General features: G+C 49.1%; 3 protein-coding genes across 3 annotated transcripts in view; all 3 read right to left on the bottom strand.

The window, feature by feature from the left end:
* Window positions 1-5,457, bottom strand: part of LOC130586780 (T-cell surface glycoprotein CD1b-1-like) — a gene marked incomplete at its 3' end in the record, with an annotated part of 10,458 nt that extends 5,001 nt beyond the window's left edge. The window contains 2 exon segments of the mRNA XM_057387687.1: window positions 5,162-5,321; window positions 5,323-5,457. Of these exon segments, the coding sequence (XP_057243670.1) occupies window positions 5,162-5,321; window positions 5,323-5,457 (295 nt within the window).
* Window positions 5,458-8,215: 2,758 nt separating this feature from the next.
* LOC130586779 (antigen-presenting glycoprotein CD1d-like) lies at window positions 8,216-11,370 on the bottom strand. Its single transcript, XM_057387686.1, has 7 exons — window positions 11,298-11,370; window positions 10,639-10,643; window positions 9,818-10,073; window positions 9,003-9,287; window positions 8,614-8,898; window positions 8,395-8,491; window positions 8,216-8,261 (listed from the first exon to the last, which is right to left on the bottom strand). The coding sequence occupies exons 1-7, from the start codon at window positions 11,368-11,370 to the stop codon at window positions 8,216-8,218; spliced, it is 1,047 nt and encodes a 348-aa protein (XP_057243669.1).
* A 2,015-nt stretch (window positions 11,371-13,385) lies between these two features.
* The window catches only part of LOC130586778 (T-cell surface glycoprotein CD1b-3-like), a 30,015-nt gene continuing 19,009 nt past the window's right edge, over window positions 13,386-24,391 (bottom strand). The window contains 7 exon segments of the mRNA XM_057387685.1: window positions 13,386-13,446; window positions 13,618-13,714; window positions 13,820-14,104; window positions 14,209-14,329; window positions 14,331-14,527; window positions 14,635-14,731; window positions 14,733-14,830. Of these exon segments, the coding sequence (XP_057243668.1) occupies window positions 13,386-13,446; window positions 13,618-13,714; window positions 13,820-14,104; window positions 14,209-14,329; window positions 14,331-14,527; window positions 14,635-14,731; window positions 14,733-14,830 (956 nt within the window).

Genomic DNA, 24,391 nt, shown 5'->3' with positions numbered 1-24,391 from the left:
TGCCTATTATTGGGACACTTGGCATATGCTGGGAAACAGATGTGTTTAAAGGCAGTGTGAAGGACTGCTTCATGATGGATTTGACTCTGTTGGATGATACTGGAAAGCCCTTCTGGTGTTTTAGTRCTCCAGTCCACATGGAACTGTCTTCCAAGGCATCTGGCCTTTTTGACAACATGCGTCATATCTATACTGCAGACTATGCAGATTCAGAGGGCAAAGTCTGTGTTGAGTTTGTAAGGTTGGATGAAACCAGGGAATACATCGTAGTTAGGTTGATGCTTTATGTAAGCACCATAAAGGTAAATAGCTGGTATGGAAAAATTACGGATTTTATTAGTTGCTAAACTCTATTTATATTAAGTTTTGTTGAGGTCAAGCTCTTTTAAATACCTTCAGTTCTATTAGGTGTAGTAGTTGCTGAGTTTTGGTGAAGTTAAATTTGTGTTCTGATGGGTTTAAGCTCTGTTGGGTGTTGTCAGGTTTGGATTATGTTGCTTTTGAATGACATTAGGTTCAAATAAAATTAAGCTTAAATTTTGTTCTAATATGCTCATTTAAAAATAAATATTAAGTTATTTTGTTATAGAGACAAGATGAAGCCGACTGAAACGATTGTGATGGAAATTGGTAAGCAATGGTTTAAGAACATGAGCTGATAATTTGTGTAGAGATATGTGAAAAAGCAGTTTTGATAAAAGCCTGATTGTAGGATATTTTAGGGAATCCCTCCCAGCTGAGGCCTAGGCTCTGGCCAAGCCCTGGCCCTGGCTGGTTGGGAAGTGCCAACAGACCCATGTGTTTCTGCACTAAAAATGTAATCAAGTCACCTTGACTTGCCAATTTGGGTTTATCAAAAGTTGGAACCCTTTCAAGGTAAACTTGGAAGCCTTGCCAGGSAAAGGTTCTCYAGGCCCTGCCTGTGAAATCGGGTTRGCCAGCACTTGTTGCAGACCCTGKATAATAGGGAGGTGTTTAGGCAGTTGATAGATGTGTCTTTCTAAATCACAATCCTTTCACTGATGTACCACTGATTGCATGTATTACCTTATTTGCTTTTTCCTGTGCTAACACTGAGCACGTGGTGGGCTTGTTGCTTTGTTACCTGTATTGTTTTGATTTGTGTTGATGTTCATACTAAGAGAAATGCACATTACTAAAAAAMAAAAGGGRGAGTATGGCCCCTAAAGAAAATAAGATAACGCAATATTTACACTACATTTTTCAAAAGTACAGTAATTGGGATAGAAARCACCAGCTATTACCACCTGCAAAATGAAATGCATTTTTTTCTCCTCTGTTGTTGGTTCCCTCATGCTTGGAGGGCGAGGCTTGGGGTCGGGCATGTCCTTCRTGTCGTCGGGGTAGTATTCTTCGGTTGCAGGGGGTCTGCCTTCCACCTTGGGTGTGCAGACTGGATTTGGACCATTGTGAGCTGGAGGTGCAAAGTAATCATCTGGTTCTTTGGAGTTGATGGGGGTAGACATCAGCGTTGTCTTTGCAGACTGTGAATGTGTACGCGACGGTTTGCGGGTCAGCAAGAACAGGAGGATAGTCCTTACAGGGTGAGGGGATGCCGCAGTAAAGAAAGATGGCAAAATTAAGTGGTGTCCACTTAAGTCCATGAAGCCGGAGCTCCAGAATAAAAGTAACGAAATCTGCGAGTTTCTGTTCACAGGACCACTTCATCGGACACCCTCGTAACCCGTACACCCCGGTGGCAGAAGAGAACGACAAGCCGGTGAGCCTCCAGTCAGCACTAAAAGGCYCTGCACAGGYGAGACCCAATCAACAGYGAGRCAGCCCCCGTGGGGGAGGGCTGCGATGTTTTTGTGTAATTTTACTTTTGGGGTTGGTAGAGCACCAACAGCTGCTTAAAAAAATGTTCTTACTCAGGGTTATCCCCAGTTATCCCGAGTTATCCCTAATTATCCCAAGTTACACCCTGAATACCCCCCAGTTACCACATGTTCACTGTGCCTTATGTTTGTTGTTGCGAAATTATAATTGGTTTTACGAAGTTTATCAAGTTTTATAAAGTTTTATGGAGTTTTATAAAGTTTTATACATTTTATAAKTTTTATATATTCTAGCTTATTTAATTAGGCATAGGCAGGGGGGAGATGTGACAGTCAGGGCTTATCGTGCAGAAGATCTCGCGATGTACGCGCAGATAGGACCCCTCTCCCTATAGCCAATTATGTTTAATACACTGTTACTAGGCGGAAGTGACGCCGCAAATCTCACACTATATAAGAGTGTGTCACATTCCAATAAACGCTATTTGGCATCCATCATATTGATGAGAGTGTTCAGTGGACCGAGTGGCCAGAGGGTCACCGCCGCAAACCAGGTCGCTACACCGTTAGAATCCTCCTAATGGCAACAGCAAATGGTAGGAAAGCAGACCAATAGGCACTGTGGCCACTCAAACTGCAGCTGAACCAGAGAAACAACTCGTGACAGCTGCAGTCACCCCTATACAAAAGAATAAATCCAAGACCAAATCAGTTTACTTAGTGATGGGTGAAGAGGAAGCAGGACCCACACAACAAGAGGAGGATTCAGGACCAGAGATAATCACTTGATCTCTGTCCCTGTGTATGCTATATGATATGTGAAAAGATTTCAGCTGCCATTTGGGAGAGCGCCTAGTGACCCAGTTATATGACCCATGCTTCGATGTTGTGATGGAAAAAAAGACTTCACTGACAGCTTTAGAAAACCAAAGAACTTCAGCAAAAGATTTAGTGCATCATTCAATCAGCTTAAAACACTTCTCAAACAATTAGCTTAGCCTATTCAAATTAGCAAACTTTTAAGTCCATTCAATTTTAAGTTACTCAAAAATTCTGAGAAGAGAGAACTAGAATAATGAAGACAGAACTAGAAAGAGAAAAACATAAAACATATAGAAAGGGCCACACACAACTCCTGGGTTTCAGCAGTCTTCAGCTGATAGAAACTCCAGAGGTAGGGTCAAGACATGCCTGCCTCATGTCTTGGGTTAAGCAGCCCTTAGCCTTCCTGGGCTCTTCCCCTAGGGGGGACTTCCAGTCATTTGGCCACTCAGGAGCTGGGTTAGGGCCTCCAGAGGCGGGGTGTGGCGCACTGTCTCCAATGTGCCAGTGATTGGCAGCCACTGCAGGGCTGGGATATAGGCTCTCAGGGAGGCAGGGACTGTGGAGCAGGGCTCTGCGTTGCCTGAGCAAGGCCCAACCTGCCCCTTCCCCCACATACATGCACCCCCAAATCTCTCAAGCCATCAGTCTTTCCAGTCTGTCACAGCAACAGGGTCATAACATTCAAGTAACACAATTGTTTCCAGCTCCTCCTGTTTGTTGCCCATGCTGTATGCCTTGGTGTAAAGGCGCCTCAGATGTGTTGCTGGCCATGTCACCTTCTCCTTAACACCTTTGAGATATTTCTTTGGTGTTTCCCTGTTAGCTTCTGTTATTTCAGGAGTCCCTGGCTCACCTCTGTAAGACTGCAGTTACGCTCCAGTGTGTCTAGTGCCTTTTGGAGTCATCTGCCATTGCCACCACCCTGTCCCTCTAACACTTCCATGCCACCCTACAGCTTGTCAGGAACAAGTCTGATATAGCACTCCTGCCCCCTCACATCTAGTTTAAAGCCCTGCCAATGAGCTCTGATAGTTCCTGGGCAAAGGCTCTCCCTTGCAGAGAAAGGTGAGTCCTGTCTGATGCTAGCATGTCTGAGTGCTGCAGTAAGCCATAGCATTGTCAAAGCCCACAAAATTATGGTGTTGACACCAGCTGCAGAGACAGGTAATAATAGACTCAGCCAGTCTGTTTCTTTCAATATTGCTGCTTTCAACTGGAAGTGTGGAGAAAATAACTTGTACCCCAGAATCCCTTACTAAATCTCCCACAGTCTTGAAATATTTTTTTGATCACCCTCAGACCACACRTTGCCATTTCCTTGCCTCCGACATGGAAGATTAATAATAGGTGGTTGTCCATCATCTGCAGCAGACTTAGAAGCTCTTCTCCATGGGATCCAGGGACAGGATGCATGGAAATGGCTCACAGCTATACCAGGGGATGTTCAGACTGGACATTAGGAAGCTTTTCTTTACAGAAGTGGTTGATGCCCTAAGCCTGTTGCTGTTTGAGATGCATTTGGACATTGTCCTTCATAATTTGCATTAACTTTTGGTGAGTCTGGAAGTGGTCAGGCAGTTGGAATAGATGAATAGAGGAACTATTCTAGAATCTATAATCTATTTTCTATTCTATTCCCATCCCATAACCATGAGCAGAGAGACTCCCTTAACCTAGTCCACTTTGATGAGGCCTCCAGAGGGATTTGTGATGCCTGGAGAGCAATATGGGGGATTTGTGTGAAGGCTTAAATGGAGCTAAACACAGCCCAATGTTTGGGCTGGGGACCAAGATGGCCCTGTGTGGTTTCTGCACATGACTGAGTGGTTTGCAGGTCTTACTGATGCAGAACAAGGCCCGTTCTCTGCCCTTCTGCCAACTCAATTTTTGAGAAAGCTATTGGTAGTGTTCGAAAACATGTAACTTTTAAATTGTTTTTTTAAAATTTTATTTCCCTAGTCAGGCTTGGTTTGCCTTTGCCTTGGGGAAAGGAATTTTAAGGGTTTTTTTAGGAGATAAAATCTCAATGGAGATAAGCTTCAGACTGGGAGTAGCCCAAAAGATACGCAAAAGATGATGGCCCTCAGCAGAACATCAAAGGTCTTCAGCAAACATCAACAAATACCTACCCTAGACTCGACTCCCTGGCAGGATTGGAGATACCTGCTACTGAAAGGGTTCATAGGGAAATCAAAGGACTTAATTCACATCAGAGGTGAAAAAATCCAGGTCCAATAGGAAACCAGATACTAAGAACTACACAACCTGGGACCAATGAACATTGAACAGTGGATTTCTACAGGTTTTGGACTCTACAAAGTTTGGCGGAAAATCTAGTCAAACTTGTGTGTGTGTGGAATATTTTCTGTGGCACATCCTGGCCAGAATAAAGTAATACCTGATTCTCTATCACTACAAATATAGTGTTAGAGGGTTTTTAAAATTTTCTTCCTGATTTTTAGTGACAGTAGTGTCTCTGTGCATCTTCTCATTGCTCCCTGCCTTAGGCGAGGAGGTGCTCAGCACCTGATACTCACAGGGTGTTGGGTACCTCCTGGAATCACTGGAGATGGACACAATAAAATTGTGCACATAGACCCTAAACASATTTTGCAGGTTGTCCCACTGTGCTGCAGGCAGGGTCAGGTAGACCCATGGGTAGAAGTAGAGGATGTTCCAGGAGTATTTCTTATTTCCGCAGGGCAGCAAAGAGGATGTCCTCTGGGATGGCTCAGGCGGAAATTTCCACAAAACTGGTGTTTTGGAAGACAAAGGTTTGAAAAAGGTGGAGTTTACAAGGGCAGGTGGGGAGAGGAGGGAGAGGAAGCAGCATTGGGGTGCATGAAGATGAAGAAGGAGGACAGGGAACTGCTAGTTCCAGTGCTTCAGGATAATCTGGGAAGGTAGGGTGGCTTGTACTGTCACCAGGGACAAGCAGAGTGAAATGGAATGGATGGGCAGGGTGGGGGAGGTCACCCAGCATCACTCAGTTTGCTGTTTCCTTCTACAGCCTTTCTGAGCCTGTCCCTGCTGCTGTAATTTTCTTCTTTTAGCCATCCACTGCCTCGGGACCTTCTGGGAGCTGTCACTTAGTCATGTGGAAGGGATGGCAAAGGGGACTCCAGTGCTAGTTTGGGTCAATGCTGCCCCTGGCAAGGACACCCATGCCAGGACTCAGATCCATTGGACACCGGCACACAGTGCGGGGGCTGGAGGGACTGGGGCAGACAGTTGCTTCACCCCGGTTCAGGGGTTCCCAGGCAGTGCTTGAGACCAAAACCTAAGTGTGGGCAGAAGACTGAGTGGTATGCTGCAGTGCTGAATAAAACTCTGGTAGTAAAGAGGGCAGAGTCAACCTATTTTAGAGCAGTGGGTGCTCCTCTGGCCAGGGCACAGGGAGCATCTATCCGTGGAATGGAAAACAGTCTGTGGGTGAAGGTGAGGGCTTGTAGCTACAGGGGAAACATTTGAGTATTTCCCATGGAAAATTTAGAGGCTCCAGGGACCCTTCACAAGAAAAATTCAGGCTGAGAGGAATGCCCAGGATCTGTTGCAGGTCTTGGAGCCGAGTGAGGTGCTGAGAACCCCTGCTGCCCCCAGTCTCCTTGCAGGAGAAAATCACTTTTGGGGTGTCTTGTTTTGAAAGACGAAAAGTGTTTGCCAGTGAAGGCGGGAACCTCTCTCGGAGTGGCAAATATGGCCACTCTTTCCCTGCGAATTATGACTTTGAAATCACGGGGCATTCAGACAAAAATATGGGGAAAAGGGAATAACAGTTTTTCACTAGTATGTATAACAAAGTAAACAAGCAACAAACAATGATAGCAACATCCAACAAAATCACGAACCCAGTGACAGCCTTCTGCGGGCTGCCACACACCCTCCCCTGTGGTGCAGTTACGGTGACAGCCGTCAGGGGCGCTGTTGGCTCCCGGCCGGGCAGGGCGGGTGCGATGATTTCCCCACGACCCCCGATGATCCGCCCTGTAACCGAGGTTTGAGTTTTGGGAAAGGCCTCTTCATGTGTGTTCCCTAGGGAAACTAGTGTGGCTGTTGCATGGCTGGGCTGGGGCGCTCTGGCCAGCGGCTGCAATTGTCAATGGAATTTATGTGTGTGCAAAGTCATGACCTCGTCCCGTGGTATTTCCCCAGGGCTTAAGCTGGCAGAGAGTACTGGGTTTACGTGGGAAAGTTCTGGTAGCAGTGGGGCTGCAGGGGTGGCCTCTATGTGAAGACACCAGAAGCTGCCTCCATATTAAGCACAACTGCCTCCAGCTGGCTCCAAGATGGGCCTGCAACTGGTCAAGGGAAAGACCATGAGCGGCAGTACTTAAGAAGTATTTAAGAAGTTAAAAAAAACCCTGCTGTGTAACCATAGCTGGGAGAGAGAAGTGAGAATATCTGAAAAACGACTATGGGCACACTGAAGTCAGTGAGGAAGGAGGGGGAGGAGGTGCTCCAGGCACCCGAGCAGAGATGGTGCCCATGCAGCTTGTGGTGAAGATCATGGTGAAGCAGCTGTCCTGCAGCAGCCCATGAAGGTCCATACCCGCAGAGATCCACCTGCAGCCTTTGGAGGAGCTCCATGCTGTAGCAGGTGGGTGTGACTGAGAGAGGCTCTGACCCTATGGAGACCCTGCACTGGAGCAGGCTCCTAGCAATACTTGTGACCCTGAGGGGAATCCACGCTGAACAGCCTGTTCCTGAAGGACTGACCCCATAGAAAGGACCCATGCTGCAGCAGTTTGTGGAAGACTATCTCCTATGGGTAGGGCTCACTGGAGCAGGGTGGAAGGAGGTGGAGGAGAAAGGAGCAATGGACAATACATAATGAACTGATGACAATCTTCGTTCCACATCCTGCCGTGTATTGTGTTTTTCAGTGTCCCAGAGCCTCAGTGTGGCTCTTTCATGGTTCTCAGGCCTAGTGGAAGGGCGACAATCCCCCATCCCTCCAGCTTTTACAGAGACAGGAGGCAGGCATGGAGACAGGGGCCAGGAGTAGAGGAGATCCTGATCTGAAACCATTCTGGACAGAGGGTGAGATCAGTCCTGGAGCTGGAGCAGCTTGATGTGCTCAAAATGTCTTCCTGTGTCAGGGATATCAGGAGTATCACTTGGGTCCTCCCTTCCCCTTCTCTCTCCAGTGAAACAGCTCACATGTCTCCATCTCTCCCTGGTTTGTGGCCTGCTCCATTCTACATCTCATTCAGCAGCCCCACAGTGGTCTGGCCTCAGGTTGTAACTGCCCTGTCAGGAGCAGACATTGCTCATGGAGAGATGTGGGGARGCTGTCAAGAGGACTGGCTTCTCCTGACATGCCAGGTGTAGATAAACCAGAATCCAGGAAAAGGAAAAGTCTTCCTGGCTGCAATGTGGAGTTTCTGTAGTGCACTGAGGGGTTCCCTGGGAAAAGCTCCTGAGGGGGAAGAAGGGTGAGAACCACGGGAACCACATGCATCAGGGGAAGTTTGTAGCTGTTTAATGCAGTCGTTTTACAGAACAAAACTGTGTCGCTGCTGATGGGTCAGGGGTGGGACAGGAAATAAGCAGGGAGAGCAAGCAGTTGTTGCTGGGTGGGTAGCCAGGCCTCAAATGATAAATTCGTGCATCTCCAAAGTAGCCTCATTAACTTTCCTGTAAAGGGGGGACACCAGGAGCTGCGCTGACAGTCAGGGAGTTCACCCCTACAGAGCCACTGCTGCTGCAGCTCCTGGGCTGACCCACATGCCCGTAAATCTTACAACAGGTGATGGGAGGGAGAGCTCACCTGTGCTTCCACCACCAAAATCCCCCAACAGAGGCTGTGGCCACAAGAAGCAGCACTACAATAGTGATGCTGATGGTTGGAGCTGCGCTGTGGTCTTCTGGAACAGGGAGAGAAGAGGGTGACTTTGGGAGGGTGGCAGCACCAGTCAGGAGCTGCCCTTCACAGGACCAGTGGCTGCTATCTGCAGCCTGCACCCCATCCCCCATGGGTAGCACCTACCCCATGGGATGAGAAGGCTGTGGGTGCCCAGGCTGCAGTGGCGCACACGGCAGACATAGCTGTGCCCATCACGGGGGGCCATGGCCAGGATGCTGCGGAGTTGGTAGGTGAGGTCAGCATTGGGCAGGATGGTGCTGGAGTTGAGCACTGGGTCCAGAGGCACCTCATGGCCATCCTGCAGCCAGGCTACGCTGATGGGACGGGGGTAGAAGCCGGTGACGTGGCAAACGAGAAGCAGCTGGTCTAGGCTGGGGGTGTGGGTGAAGACCGTGGCCACAGGCCGCTCTGGGAAATGAGAGCAAAGGGATGGGGAAAGCCCTGGTGGGGCATGGCTTAGCCCCAGTGTGAGGGGCTTTGGGGTGGCTGTTGCAGGGTCAGGGTGGTCTCACCTTGTCTCTCCAGAGTTGCCCTCCCATACTTCTCCAGGGCGCGGAAATTGCTGTGGCATATCCAGGTGGAGAGAAGGTACTCTAGGAGCACTGTGACGGATTTCTGTCTGTTCAGGCTCTTGTTGACCACCTCTGCCACCTGGGATGTCTGCTGGGTCTCCCAGCGCTCTTTATCTACCTCAAAAGCTACGAGGTCTCTGCCATCCCAGCTGACATTCAGGAAGCCCCAGCTTGTCATATTGGGGTACAGCACACAGCCTGCACGGAACTGGACCACCAATGGGTCTGTCAAGGGCAAAACCAGTGGAGAGGTCCCATAAATGTGTGGAGCATAGGTGGCATGAGGCGGGATGTGGCTGAGGGCGCATACAGGGGTGCAGTGGAGAGCAAGGTGGAATGGGCATCAGGGCATAAGGTCATGCTTCAGGAGACCCCAGACACCCTGCAAGCCCTCAGGCCCCTTGGAAGAAATGAGTGGATACCGGGATGGGGTGCTTGCTTAAAAAGAATTCTGTGCCCCAAAATATTTGCCCCCAATTTTCTCTTTCATGATCTTTGCTGTGTCAATCCAGCAGCTCCAGTGAATTTGGTGGCAGGTTCCTGACATGCAGAGGGATTCCCTGTGCCAGAAGGCAGAAGCCCCAAGGGTGCTGCCTTACCCACTCCCGCTAGCCATATGCCCCAGCAGCTGCGGTGATTCAGGAGCTGTTGCACCCTTTGAGACCCCCACAAATGTCGTCCCGGTGAGGAAGAGGCCACAGCCGGAATCTGGGGAGAAGGACTAGGGCTCTGGCAGGGCTTGTTCTCATACTCACAGTGCTCTTTTGTCTGCTGAACTGTGTCATGCACAAATTGGATCATATTGCGCAGAACGATTTTGTACTGGGACAACATCTTTTCCCCATCAACCTCAGCTGCAGCCTGCCTGGCCCAGGGCCAGTGGAAGTGGATGCTCCAGTTGGCAGGATCCAGTGTAAAGATGGGTATGTCCCCTACGAGTCCCAAGCATGACACCTCAGCAGAGCTGATGTTGGCAAAGAGGCCAGTCAGGAGGTACTGGATAACCTGTGGCTCTGTGAGGAGAGATGATGGAGATGGGAAGGGGTGCAGTAAGGAGATGAGCAGAGGTGCTAAAGAAAAAACAGGGGAAGTAGTGGTGCTGAAGGGGGAACAGGGAAATCAGATTAGATAATAAAAAAGAAATTTTTTACTGTGAGGGTAGTAGTGAGATACTGGCATGTTACCCAGGCATATGGTAGATGCCCAGTCCCTGGAAACATTCAAGGCCAGGTTTTCATGGCTCTGAGCAGGGAAGGTTCCCCTGCCCATGGCAGCACAGTTGGATTGATTGGTCTCTAAAGGTCCCTTTCACCCCAAATCATTCTGCGGTTCTATGATTCTGTGCTCTTCATCCTGCTCAGGGTTGCCTTCCTGTCTGAACTTCCTCTGACTTCACTGCTCTTTTTCCTTCTCTATTTTACTTTCAACAAAATGGTTGTCTCCTGCAGAGAATTTTAGGCATTTTGTCCCCTCCCCCCCACCTCCCTCCTAGCCAATGCTGCTGTCTGACTGCAGAGCAGATGAAGGGGCACCTTGCTGCTCATTTGGGGTGATGCTTTCCCCCCAGGAGAAGCACCTGTGCTGGGACCTGTATCTGCCAAAGACCTGCACATGGTGCAGAGGATGTGGAGGATGGTTGTTAGGAAATAGCATCTGTCCAGGTTTGGGGCTCCCTGATGGGCCCAGGACATCAGCCCAACCCAGAGATCAATACTGCCTTTCTGTGTCTGGTACTTGCCTGCCCYGGAAGCATGAGGTCTCATGGAGCTGTGGTAAAATGCTCTGTGTGACAGCAATACCCAAAATACCCTCTTGCAGGTGCAGCTCCCTAACAAACGAGGGGCTGCTGGAAGGGGCCCTCTGCATGATGTGGAGCTGAGACCCACCTGGCACCCATGGGCTCCCAGCAGTGGGAGGACATCTTGGGGGAAACCTCAATACCCAAGGCCTGCCTGGGGACCCCTGATGTCTCTTCTTGTGTGCCCAAGGCCCTGTGTTGGAGCTGATGTGGCAAAAGTCCTGAGCCAGAGGCAGACAGAGAGGGTGGGCACGGACAAAGTATGGTTGGGTGCTGCACAGTGGGAGGTGGCCCTCTGATGCTAGGGATCATCTCCCCCTCCCTCCCCCACCTCCCCTTCCCGGTGGCCTGGACATGCCTCCCCTGAGGAACTTGCAGGGTCCTCTGACAGGACAGTGGTGTGACATTGTTTGAGGTGAGCCAGGGCTCCCACTTACCCTCTGGGTCTGCCCACATCCCAGGGAGGAGGATCAGGAGAAAGAGCAAGAGGAGGAGGTGAGAGGGCTGCATGACGCATGCGGCAAGGCTGAAGAAGCAGCAGCAGTGGCTGTGGGAGGAGGAAGMACCTGTGGGATCCCAAGCTTCAACCCAGCCCAGCAGTCACTGCGGTGGCCCTCCACCAATCAGACCAGAATGAATGTGTCAGGAAGTGGCCCAGAGGTCCCAAGCTAAAGGCTGGAGCTGTGTTGGAGGGATGAAAGCTGCAATAAGGTCTTGAGCATGAAGTGCCATGACAGGCTAGAGCTGGTAAAAGCCCAGCCAGAAGGAGAAGACAGGGAAAGAAATTCCCAGGAAACAGCACCAGGAAAAAAAAATTCAGTGATCTAAGCTGGGTTCCCTTGACACCCCCTCCCCACCAATATTATATTGTCTTATCCCTGTTCTTGTGGGGTGTATCAGCTCTAATGGAGGTGACTATGGCTTTTGGATTTCAGACCTGAATGGAGAAAGATGGTAGCTCTCCTCTGAGTGTGCACACAGAGAGAAGGGATGCTTTAGGTCACTCTCCTCCCAACTCCTGGCACCTCCAGCTCAGGCTGCTCCTGCACTACTTGCTTAACGCTGGGGATGGGGCTCCCAGGGAGGAAGTGACAAGTTGTTCCACCTACTCCCAAGATATAGGACACTGCTGGTGGGCCCCAGCTCTGCACTAAACACCTGGGGATAGGCCTGGCAACTCCCCTTTCTTTCCCACCAGCTTTGGTGTGGAATCCAGTCCYCCTCCCCAAGAGACCCCTGTGCATGGAAAGAAATGGTGGGAGCTATCCCCGAGCTCTGTCCCCACTTGCATCAGTGTGCAGTTCTGGAAGGATGATGGGGTGACCAGATTCAGCCTCTCCCCCACAATGTCCCTGATCGACTGCTCTTCCCCAACTCCTCTCTTCAACATGCAGTTTCTCTTCGCCCTTTTTGGGTGGTGTTTGTACTGGGGATAAAGGCACAACCAAAACCACAGCCGAGGGCAAGCCTGAGGGGTGCACCTTGGTAGCATCCAAATACTGAATCCTTTTGCTTCCATGGAGCTGTCCCAGAGAGAAGTCGGGATGTTGTGGTGGCCTGATAGGCCCGGAAATGACAACAACTCCCCTAGCAGCATCACCCAGGGATGCCACAACAAAGTCATCCAGTGAAACCAAACCTTTTGAAGCTACACGTTCAAATTGATTGGGAGCATAAACTACATCCTTTCTGTGTGTGTGTGTGAACTCTGCTATCTTTGATAAGACATGGGTTTCCCTATTTCTCCTTCATTAGGAGCCTTGAGGTCACTTCACCCCCMTGTGCACAGTTGCTTATTTCCATTCAATATGTAAGAACATCTTCATGTATGCACAGGCACACATGAACTGCTTTTTCCCCATGCCTTGGTGCTTCCTGCAATTAGTGCCAATTCAGTTATGTTTGAGCTTCCATACATGGCTGATCAAAACCACTTAGAGCCCATCAAACTCCTAAGGAAAGGCACATAATCCTAGTGAAAACAGGAACAGTTTATTTTCATTTTATACGCATCTGCAGCTCTCACATATTACACAAGAGTTTCAGTGTTACTTAGCACTTTTAAAAGCCATTTGTGGCACAGTTCTGTTAGTCTGTGTGGAACTCAGTTCAGTCTCAGCACAAATATTTCTGGAATATGGTTAAGAAAAGCAATTTTTAGGAAAAATATACTAGAAAGTGACTGTAGAAGAGTACAACTTTCCACCTACTGACAAAAGTTACTCTACTAGTACTGGGAGAATTTGTCATTGGGCCTTGATGTGCCCTAGTGCATCAGTGGGTGCACAGGCCAGTGCCACAAGCAAGAGGTGATCAAGCATAACAAGTGAGAACATCTCAGACTTGCATTTGTGTGTTTAGAAAATTCAATTGAGTCAAAACCTTCCCAGGTTTCACTTGCACATCTTTGAATCGAGTAAGTCTCACAATTGGCAATGCCCAGAACTTAGGTGAAGCAGGAAAAGGTAGTTCTTGTTGCTGTGAAGGCAGTGGAAAGGAATGGGGACTGTTGGCTCCCTTCTGAGCTAACCTTCTTTGCTCAGGATGGAGTTCCTGGACTCTGATTCTGCCATCCACTGGTGCTTTCTGAAATGAGACGGGGACAGCTGATGGAGGCTCCATGGCAGAGACCGTGTGGGAGTGGAGACAACATCTGGCAAGACCAAAGCAAGAGCTTTGCTGCTTAGTGTAGAAATACGCTGGGCATTTCCTCCCTTCTTCTCTCACTGCTGCTCCACAGGGCACACAGGGACTCACCTTTGTCTCCACACCCGAAACACTGATATGGCAGSTATAGCCATGGCTGCAAGCAGCCCTGTCATAAGCCCTGTGATCAGCACTACTTCTGAGTTCCCTGGGAAACGTGAGGAGAAGCTGCCATGAACTTTGAGGGGTTTGYTTCATCTTGTGGGGCAGGGTGGCTCAGGATCCCCATCTTATCCCCATGGGTAGCACCTACCCCATGGGATGAGAAGGCTGCGGGTGCCCAGGCTGCAGTGGCGCACACGGCAGACATAGCTGTGCCCATCACGGGGGGCCATGGCCAGGATGCTGCGGAGTTGGTAGGTGAGGTCAGCATTGGGCAGGATGGTGCTGGAGTTGAGCACTGGGTCCAGAGGCACCTCATGGCCATCCTGCAGCCAGGCTACGCTGATGGGACGGGGGTAGAAGCCGGTGACRTGGCAAACAAACAGTAGCTGGTCTAGGCTGGGGCTGTGGGCAAAGACCGTGGCCACAGGCAGCCCTGGGGAATGAGAGCAAAGGGATGGGGAAAGCCCTGGTGAGGCATGGCTTAGCCCTAGTGTGAGGAGCTTTGGGTTGGCTGTTGCAGGGCCAGGGTGGTCTGACCTCGTCTCTTCAGAGCTGCCCTCCCATAGTTCAGTAACACCTCCATGTCATCAACACAGGTATCATTGAAGAGAATTTCTACCAGCTCACTCACCAGCAGGGCAGTTCTGGAGWACTGACCAGACATACCGTGACAAGTTGGTATCCTGGGAGAGGGTCCAGCTGGCATTCTCTGTGTCAAAGCTGAGAAAATCCTGACCATTGTAACCCACATAGGTTCGTGAGGTTCTGTTGGGGTAGAGCTCACAGCCTGCCATGCATTGAGTCACAAAGGGGAGGGAGGAGAGGAGAGAGAGGTTGCRTGAGGGGCTGGGACTGCCTTGCAGACATGGTCAGTGTCTCCTATGCAATGCCAGCACTATCACATCCTTCCCCACTTCCCAGCTGCTTTTCAGAGAGGRGATGCAGTGAAGACTGGGTACTCACAGGGGACATCCCTTTGCATGGCACCTTCATTGATCAGATGGCTGAACTGCTGCAAATAGATCATGAGCAGGTTCTCAATGGTGTCCCAGTCACTCTTGAGGCAGAGCTGGGTGCACCCAGGGCTGGTAGAAGCGGATGGACCATGTGTGTTTATCAAGAGAACCAAGTTCAATGTGTCCCAGCAGACCCAGCCCCTCTGTGTGCACAAACAAGGTGTTTTAGAAGGTGGTGGTCTGGAACAGCCGGATAGTGAAGGTCTCTTCATGAGACAAGGGTTGACAGGGAGGAGATGGGACTGGGAGAAGAGGGCTGAAGAAAGTGGAGGGGCTGAGGGATTGGTCCTTGAGGTTGCAGGGATCCATGGGCCCCCCATAAGCCCCTTACAACTTTTGCAGCCCCAGCTCCCACCCTCTGCACTCAACAGAAGTGTCTGCATCCGTGCTGGGGAGGAGGTATGGAGCCAGAGGACAYGGAGGGGTAAGGAAGCAAGTACCTAAGGTGGGAGGGGGGTGGGGAGCAAGAAGCTTCTGCCCTGTAGAGTCCCATGGAGGTCAATGCGTATGAGCCAGGGGTTCCACTTACCCTCCAGGTTTGCCCATGTCCAAGAGAGGAGGAAGAGGTAGAGGAGGAAAGAGAAAAGGCAGCAGCAAGGGGACTTCTTGGCTCCAGCAGTGAGGCCCAGAGTGTGCAGTAGTGGATGCAGCAGCGGGAAGAAGTGACTGTTGCGAGATGTGGCCTCAGATGCCTTCTCAGGCTGGTTCTGCCCAGTGCTGGTGCTAATGCCTCTGGCAGCCAATGGGACTGACACTGAGGTTTAGGGAGGGCTCTGAGGTTCCCCCTTGGAGTGAGTTGGGGCATCTTGAGTGTGGCTGTGAATGCTGGGGAATTTGATTGTGAGCAAGCTCATCCCATTGGATGTAGGAGCGGTCCCTCATGGCTGCAGCAGTGATCTTGACAATCAGTGTGATGGAGGTGAACTCTTTCCTACTCCCCTTTCAGGTGGATGCGTCACTTGCCCACTATCCACTGTCCTGATAGGAATGTGCCTTACTCATGCCTGGTATGTCTGGCCCTGCATAGAACAGACATTGCCACCTGCTCTGCACTGCCAGGTGGGTTCACAACAATGTGTCTGTCTTTCCCACAGGGCTGGCAAGCCCTATTCCCACCACAGGGCTTCATGCCTGGGCTCTCTGTGGCCCCAGGCTGTGTACTAGTCCCATGCCTCTGTCACCTCCCAGCCATCCCACATCCAGGCCACTCTGATGTGCCACAGGTAAGTATGCCAGTGATGTGGAAAACCTGCAGGAGAGCTGGGCCATGGCCTTGGAAAGCTGTGAGGGGTGAGAGTGATGGAGAAGAGTCGATGGTGGTATCCCCTGACCCCTCAGCACTGCTGGTCTGATCCTGGGGAAGAGACTTGCCAGAAGATGGTTAGCAGTTCCAGCCTGGACCACAGCTGCAGGAACAGCTGGAGGAAGCAGTCCTCCAGGAGCTCCTCTTGGGGTTTAAGAAGGGAAGGGACTACAGCAGCTATAGTGTGGTGATCCCCAAGGGGAGAGATGGGCTGTAGCACCTGGAAAGGACTGTTTCCCTCTGACAGTCATCAGACTCCTGGAGCAGTGACACTTGGCTGGACAGGATCTTCAAGCTGGGATGGGACCCCACCATCAGCCCCATTCCAGGGGGTGCAGTGGTTGTGCAACTTCTCCCCTTTCCATGGAACTCTATTCATGCCATGGGTCCTGGGAGCTGCCTGTCTGCTTCCCTGTACCCACCAGGGTGGAGAGCCCAAACTCGGCCCTAAACACCTCCACAGGGGAGGGCCTGAGGATCGGCCGCAGTGTGGAAACTGCCCTTTCCTTCCCCCCGGCTTTCATGAGGAATCTAGTCCCCCTTCCCAGGAGTCCCCTCTTCATGGGAACAGAAAATGGTAGGAGCCATCCCCATCATCTGTCCAAATTGGCACCAGCGTCCGGTGCTGGAAGGACAGTGTGGAGACCAGAGCCAGCCTCACCCCCACAGTGTCCCATATCTACTACTCCTCCCTCACCTGGAGTTTTTCTCTCCCTTTCCTGGGGGGTGCTTATGTTGAGGGTGAAGGCAGAGCTGAAACCACAGCCGAGGGGAAGTCTGAGGTGGGATACCCTGATAACAACCAAACACAACAGGGGCAGATGTATCCACATGGGTATGTGATCCTTCCAAGGACAACTAGGACCAGGTGCCACTGATCCATGTTGCCAGCTGTAGGGACATGGGRAAGGCCTATATGGGGTTGCTGCAGGCTGAGCTCCAGCACCCCATGACACTGAGTCAGGCATGGGGACAGCAGGACACTGGCCCCCTTCCCTTCCCTGGAGCTGTTCCAGAGAAAAGTAGGGATGCTGTGATGACCTGATAGGCCCAGAAATGTCATCAACTACCCCAACACCCAGGGGATGTCACCACAAAGTCTACATCCCTCCAGCTAGTCCTAGACCCAGAGGGGAGTGTTTGGCTGTCGGGATGGCAAAGCATAGGCACTGGGGTAGCCAGGGAGGGAARAGCCAAGGGGACTTTAGTCTCTGCAAACCTGTGAGGTGACAACTTGTGCCTGTGCTCTCCGCTAAGAACTGTTAGTCACTTCTTGCTGAGTGGCTGAGAGGCCATTCACAGCCCTCTGTCCTGTGCAGGTGCATGGGACAAAACAAACAACAAGCAGCAAGCAGTCTCCTGTAGGTCCAGATGAGGTCCAGGGTACACAATCCATGTGGAAGAAATTTGTACGGAGCACCATCATTGTACACCAACTCCCTGGCAGTGATGTGAACAAAAGGAGAACAAACTGTCCTTCAGGTGACTCCCTGACTCCAGCAATATAAAGATTATCTTTTTTCCTCCCTATTGACCTGCACCTCGGTTGTGGAAAGACAGGTCAATATTGCAGACAGACTCAAAAGATTTGAGCAAACTAGAGAGGAAATGTCCCATATCCTGCCAGTACAGACCAGAGTCTCTGTTATTTGGAGCAAGCACCCCCCTGCTTGAGAGTGAGGGGATACATCACGAGGTAGCCTGTGTACTTGCATGACACAGAGAGGACATGAGGAGGTGGAATGGAAAACCCAGCTTTGTCATTGCGGGACAGGTATGTGAGCTGAGAGGAAGAACAACCACTGCAGGAGGTTCTTCAAGTTCTTCAAATTTCCAGTGGGCTAGTCCTCAGAATAGGAGGGCTGATGTTACTTCCAATCCTTTTGAAGGCACCTCTAGTTCATGTTTACAAGAAATGAGCAACAAGTACTATGACTAGGTGTCATGGTTTGAACTTGCCCAAAAGCCAAAGCATCCACGACATTCCCTGCCCCACACCGAAGAAGGCAGAAGGGAGAGCAAAAGCCCAATTAAYGCTAAAATTTATGGCTTTTAAATAAGATAACATAATTGAGAGAAAGATACCTATATACTCCAGAAATGGTCAGATAGTCTGAATAACTTAATTTGCAAAATAGATTTATTACTAAAAACTACTAAGAATACTATTGCACCAGGGAGGGGAACAAAGATAGGGAAAAATTTACAAGGAGAAGAAATAAAACCAGACATTTTAAGACACCTGTTATTCTTTCTGGGAACCTGTCTCTCCCACATCATCCCTCCCCACCCTCCATGCCTTCCCGTACACAAGAGGGGAAGGGATAAAAGTTTTAACATAGATCAGACTACTCATTACGGTTATTGTCCAGCACCATAGGAGAAAAGTTCTTACAGCTCTAAGCTGTGGAAGGTCTTTTCCCAAGAAACAGTGTATAACTGCTGGTGGCATGGGATTCTTTTTCTTTACCTTGTGAGAGAAAGGAAAACAGTCCTTCAAGGCCAGCATGCTTCATCTGAGGACAAGGCCACCCTCTCAAATATCCTGGCAGAACACAGCTTCTTCTAAGCATCAACTCACTTCAGATGTTGGGGGGGAGGGGGGGGGCACCTCTTTTCCCCCCAGAAAACAATTTCTTCTAAGCATCTACTCGCTTCAGAGGTGGGGAGGCCACCTCTTCCCCCTTTTTGGCTTATGTTCTATCAGGTCCTCCAAGGCCAGGTTTTTTATCTCGAATTCAGGGCCTCTATTTTCTATACAGGTCTCCCATTGAAGAAATAGTCCTTTCAAGAGCAGCTTGTTTTTTCCATGTCCGAGCACCACAGCAACAGTATCTGTCTTCTTCTTACTATGATCTTGGGTCTTCATTTTTTTCTTACATCTCCTCGCCCTCCTCCTCTGTCGTCCCCTAGTGCATGATACTAACAACCTAAAAACTACATGGCGGCCACACTCTATCTTGTTTTGAATCCTTCTTAAGTGCAAGACCATAAGTCATCACAGAGGTGTAACTAGCGTGTGCAATTGGCCCAGGCCTGACCAGCAGCCTGTCCATCAACATCAAAGTCATAACGTATTGGTTCTAAAACACAGGGGGCARGGCTCCTTTTGCTGGAGAAGAAGGAGAAAGCTTCTAGAACTTTGTCAGAGGAGCCATCTTTGTGGTTTCTTGTGGGGGAAAAAAGTGGCCCCACAAGCCCTGATTCTGAAACTCAGCCAACTATTGTGTATGACTGAGGCCTGGGAAAAGAAAGGGAGTGTTAACAGCCTACATGGAGGAGGAATACCACAGCTTTGGCTACTATTGAGAAAAGGAGATTAGAATGTAGAATTGATAACGCAGGTGGCTGGAAATGATAAACATTACTAATACTGTAGCTTTTGCAAACTCACCAATTATGTTCTGATTACTAATTAAACAGCTATCTCTTAACCAATGTATGTTTGACACAAATGTATACTCTGGTTGCTAAAGTGGATAAAAGAGGCTTGTCCCACAATAAAGTCCTTCTTTCTCTCTGTTTTTTTTTCACCCACTTTTGTGTGTTTTGTATGTATTTTTTTGTGTCGCTGTTTGGCCAGCAGYGACAGTTTCTTGGTCTCATCACCCCACCACCAAAAAACTGGACTGAGTAAAACCAGGACAGTAGGACTGGAGCGACCCTGCCTCCAGCCAGATGGAGGAAGGACAATCAGACTTATTAGACTGCATGTGTCTGATGACCTAGCTCATCCAACCCATAAGAGTATAAGGTTTTAAGTGATGCCAGTGCACAGTGTACCCTGATGCCACCGAGGTCTGTAGTGGCAGAATTCATCTCTATTTTGGGGGTGAAAAGRGGATCCCAGCAGCTGACTGTATTGGAAGCTGAAGTTCACTGGCAGCGAATGGCAAAATTACCCTACCGTGACTGGTCCAGAGGTCCTGTATATCCTTGGCAYAGATCACCTCAGGAGAGGACCCAAAAGGACTTCATTGGTTTTTTTGGGATAGCTGCTGTGCAGACAGAGGCAGCTGAATCCCTTTCCTGGTCTCTCAGAGGACMCTTCCACCCATTCTGTGGTGGAACTGCTGAGGGTCCAAGAACAAGACGTGCTGATTGCTACCAGAACAGTGCATCACTGGCAATACTGYGCCAACCGGGGCTCCATGAACCCCATCTATGAGATGATTCGTGAACTGAAGAACCAGGGAGTCATCAGCAAGACTCTGTCACCTRTTCATAGTCTTTTATGTCCTGCGTGTAAGTCCAGTGGAGAGACTGACAGTGGGCTATCATGGCCTGAATGAAATGCTGCTGTGCCAGACATTCTTGAACTTCAGTACAAACTTGAGACCAAGGCAGCAAAGTCATGCCCCTATTGACATTGCCAGTGCAYTTTTCTCCATTCCTCTAGCAGCAGAGTTCAGGCCACATTTTGGTTTTTGTCTGGAGGGGCATCCAGTGCATCTGTAACCAACTGTCCTGGAGGTAGAATCAGAGCCCCATTATTTGTCACGGACTGATCCAGACTGCAGTGGAAAACAGTGTGGCTCAAGAACACTTACAGTACACTGATGACATCATCACATGAGGGAAAACATCAGAGAAAGTTTTGAGAAAGGGGAGAAGATAATCCAGATTTTCCTGAAGGCTGGTTTGGCCTCCCCAGGGACCTCCCCAGGAACTTATTTTTTTTAGGAGTAGAATTGCAATTTGGATGTCATCAGATTCCAGTGGCTATGGTTAACAAAAGAGCAGCCATGTCCCTACCAACTAGCAAGAAGGAAACACAGGCTTTCCCAGGCACAGTGTGTTTTTGGAGGATGCATATCCCAGAGTACAGACAGCTGGTAAGCCCTCTCTCCCTTGTGACCAGAAGAATCACTTCAAGTAGGGTCCTGAACAAGAAGTATCTGAACAAATTAAAAAAGAGATTGTTCATTCATTAGGCCTTGGGCCAGTCAGGGCAGGACAAGATCTGTACCACAGCCAGGGAGAATAGTCCTTCCTGGAGYCTGTGGCAAAAATCCCTAGGAAGACTCGAAGACAACCTCTCGGGTTCTGGAGTCAGGCATACAAAGGATCCAGCTACACCCCAGCTGAGAAAAAAAAGGTACTGGCAGCTTATAAAGGGGTTCAAGCTGCCTCAGAAGTGATTGGCACAAAAGCACAGCTCCTTCTGGCACCCTGACTGCCAGTGCTGGGCTGCATGTTCAAAGGGTCACACTGATCACACAGTGAGCTTAAATAGGAAATCCCAGTCACCTGGAGATCTTGGATGCCATCACAAACTGGCCTGAAGGCAAAAATTTTGATTATCATCAGCAGAGGAGGAGGAGCAGGTGACACATGTGGAGGAGGCCACAGCTCAGCAACCTGAAAATGAAAAGCAGCACCCTCTTTACTAATGATTCCTGCTTTAATTTAAGGACAAATTGAGAATGGAAAGCTGCCATAAAGAGTTTTACATGTAAGTTGCAGAAGCTATTGAAGGACAAGGTGGATCAAGTCAGTTTGCAGAGCTGAAAGCTGTCAAGTTGGATCTGAAGAAGAGAAATGGCCAGTGCTCTATACTCACTTGTGGGTGGTGGCTGGACCAATGGAAAAAGATCACTTGGCAGTGCAGAGGGAAACACRTTTGGGCTGCCAAATTGTGGCAAGACACCACTGTCCAGGTAGAGGAATCCGCTGTAAAAGTCCATCATGCGGATGAATGCATACCCAAGTGTCACTCTACTGAACAATATTGCAACAACAGACGGATGGATTGTGCTGTCAGGATTAAAGCGTCTCAGGTGGGCCTGGACTGGCAACACAAGTGAGAGTTATTTCTGACTCRACAGGCCCATGAARCTCAAGTCACCAGGGAAGAGATGGAACATGTGGATGGTGTGATGATTGAGGGATTGACTTGAACATGGACACCATCTTCCAGGTTATCTGAAACTGTGAAACATGCACTGCAATCAAGCCCCCCAAGCAGGCAAAATCCCTGTGATGTGGGGGGACACTGGTCAAAATATAAATATGGGCAGGCCTGGTAGATCAGTAACATCACATTTCCTCAAACCTGCCAAGGCAAGTGCTATGTGCTGACAATGGTGGGAACAATCACTGAATGGCTGGAGATGTACCCTGTGCCTCATGCTGCTGCCCAGAACACCATCCTGGGCCTTCAAAAACATGTCCAATGGTGATAAAGCCCCCCTGAAAGAATTGAGTTGCGTAATGGGATTCATTGATACCTGGTCCAGAAAGCATRGGATTGAGTGGATGTATCATATTCTCTGCCATGCACTAGCTTCTGGGAAAACTGAATTGTACAATGGACTGTTAGAAAACATCAAAASCAATGAGTATGGGGCCTTCATACATTGGGATCTACATTAGGCAAATGTTAAGCAGGTGTTGACACTAGAGGCTCTACCAATCAATATGGCCCTGCCCAATCAGAACCTCCACATACCATAGAAGAGGATAAAATCTCTGTGGTGCATATGAGATGTGTGTTAGGGAAGACAATCTGAATTAGTCCTGCCTCAAGGAAAGGCAAACCCACCTKTGGGATTGTTTTTGCTCAAGGACCTGGGTGCACTTGATGGGAAGTGCAGAAAGACAGGGAAAAATTATGTGGATCTCAAGAGGATTTGATTTTTGAATGAGAACAGTCTGCAATGTTGAATTGTATAATAATGGTTGCTGAATGACACTGCCACTGTGTGCCATAACTACCATGGTCAATGAGAATGGATGGTTCCAGATAACACCAGTTGTTAGCTCCTGACTTGCAACCAGCTGGCAGCACACCAGCCCTCCTGTCCTGGAGAATATCTAGGATGGACAGAAMACACAGCCATGGGTTAAATAAAYAGATGTCTTGGAGGGGAAGCCATTGACTATGGAAATTACATGATGTAGATGGTACAGAATAAGGGGTGGATAATGTCCTGGTTCTGGGCAGGACAGTGCTAATTTTTGTAGTAGCCAGAAGGGGCATGGGTGGCACCCACAGGTTGTTCTGTACGACCTCACATCATTACTGGGGATGAGGTGAAGGGAGTCCCTTCTGGAGATAAGGAGTATCTTCCAGTTGAGAAAACGTGGCTGAAAGAGAAATCGGGTAATGCCAGTTCTGAGCTGGAGGGAGCAGTCACGGTGGTGTGGCTGCAGTCACGTTGGGTCAAGCTGTTGGGTGAGCGTTTTGCATGTGAATCRCTCCGTCTTTTTTGTACACTTTTGTTATTAATATTGTTTTCTTATCTCATTATTCTCAGTAAATTGTTATCTCAACTTGTGATCTTTACCTTTTGAGCCTCCAATTCTTCTCTTTATCCCACTGCAGGGGGGAGGAAGAAGAGGTGGTGGGGAGCAAGAGAGTGGCAGCGTGGTTTGGACACTATCAGTGGGAGCACTAAATTGGGGACTACCATTCCTAAACCAAGTCAGGCACTGTCAGAATAATGAACATTAAGGGTTTCAGCAATCTGCAATTTTTATGTGACATCCAGTTAAAGTAAAAATTATTTTTATTTAGATTTTATTATATAATTTTCTTTACCACTTAAAATGATTTTCCAAAATAGATGCACATCTAGTACCCCAGGTGATAATCCCTGCTGACCCTGCCTGGAGGTGAACTTGCAGGAAAGCTACTGGACAAACCTGAAGCCATGAGAYGGAACCAAGCAGTGTTCTGCTGAGGCAGAAACCAGGGAGAGGGAATATATCACCATGTAAAGCTTAGCCTTTTGTGTCTGAGCTGAAAAATAACCAGCTCCAGGCTGCCCAGGATGTATTTGACTCAGGGATGATGGTGCTCTTTTATGTTGGACAGCATCACAGTCCCCAGAGGAGGCACACCCGAATCATGCTGTCTTGTTTAAGACAATTTGAGAGGTAGACACTCTGGAATGAGTTGCTTCCCCTTATAGTTTTAATCAATCCCTTTCCRTCAATAAGGAGAAAWTAAATATGAGTAGATAGAAGTGAAAAAAATAAGTGTGAAAAACAAAGTTCACTCTCCTGTCAAAATTTAAAAGGTTTTAATGAATGATACATAAAAGCAAAAGGATATGGCACCAGGTGCCTTGGCACCAGAAGCACACCTGSTATTGACAGAGAGCTCTTTAAATACTYTTCACGTTGCATCAGCCTAATGCCTATTCATAGGCATTTATGCATATTCAAACTTTTCCAGGAACTGTTTAACATGGATCCACCTTTTTAGAGCATGAGCAGTGATGATGTTTATGCTCCTGGGGTCACATACGTGTGACCCCTATTCTGTAGTTTCAGAAGATGGTCCTTGTCAATAGGGAAGTGTCCATAGCAGGGGCCCCTAATGGGTCACRACATCCCTGGCCTATCCATACAGATGTGATTATCTGAAGGTTGAGGGTCCCATCAGCCAGGCTCC

The sequence above is a fragment of the Malurus melanocephalus genome, unplaced genomic scaffold (assembly GCF_030028575.1).
Source record: "Malurus melanocephalus ecotype Western Australia unplaced genomic scaffold, MMel_1.1 scaffold_1298, whole genome shotgun sequence".
Lineage (NCBI taxonomy): Eukaryota > Metazoa > Chordata > Aves > Passeriformes > Maluridae > Malurus > Malurus melanocephalus.
This window is presented reverse-complemented; position numbering and strand designations above follow the sequence as displayed.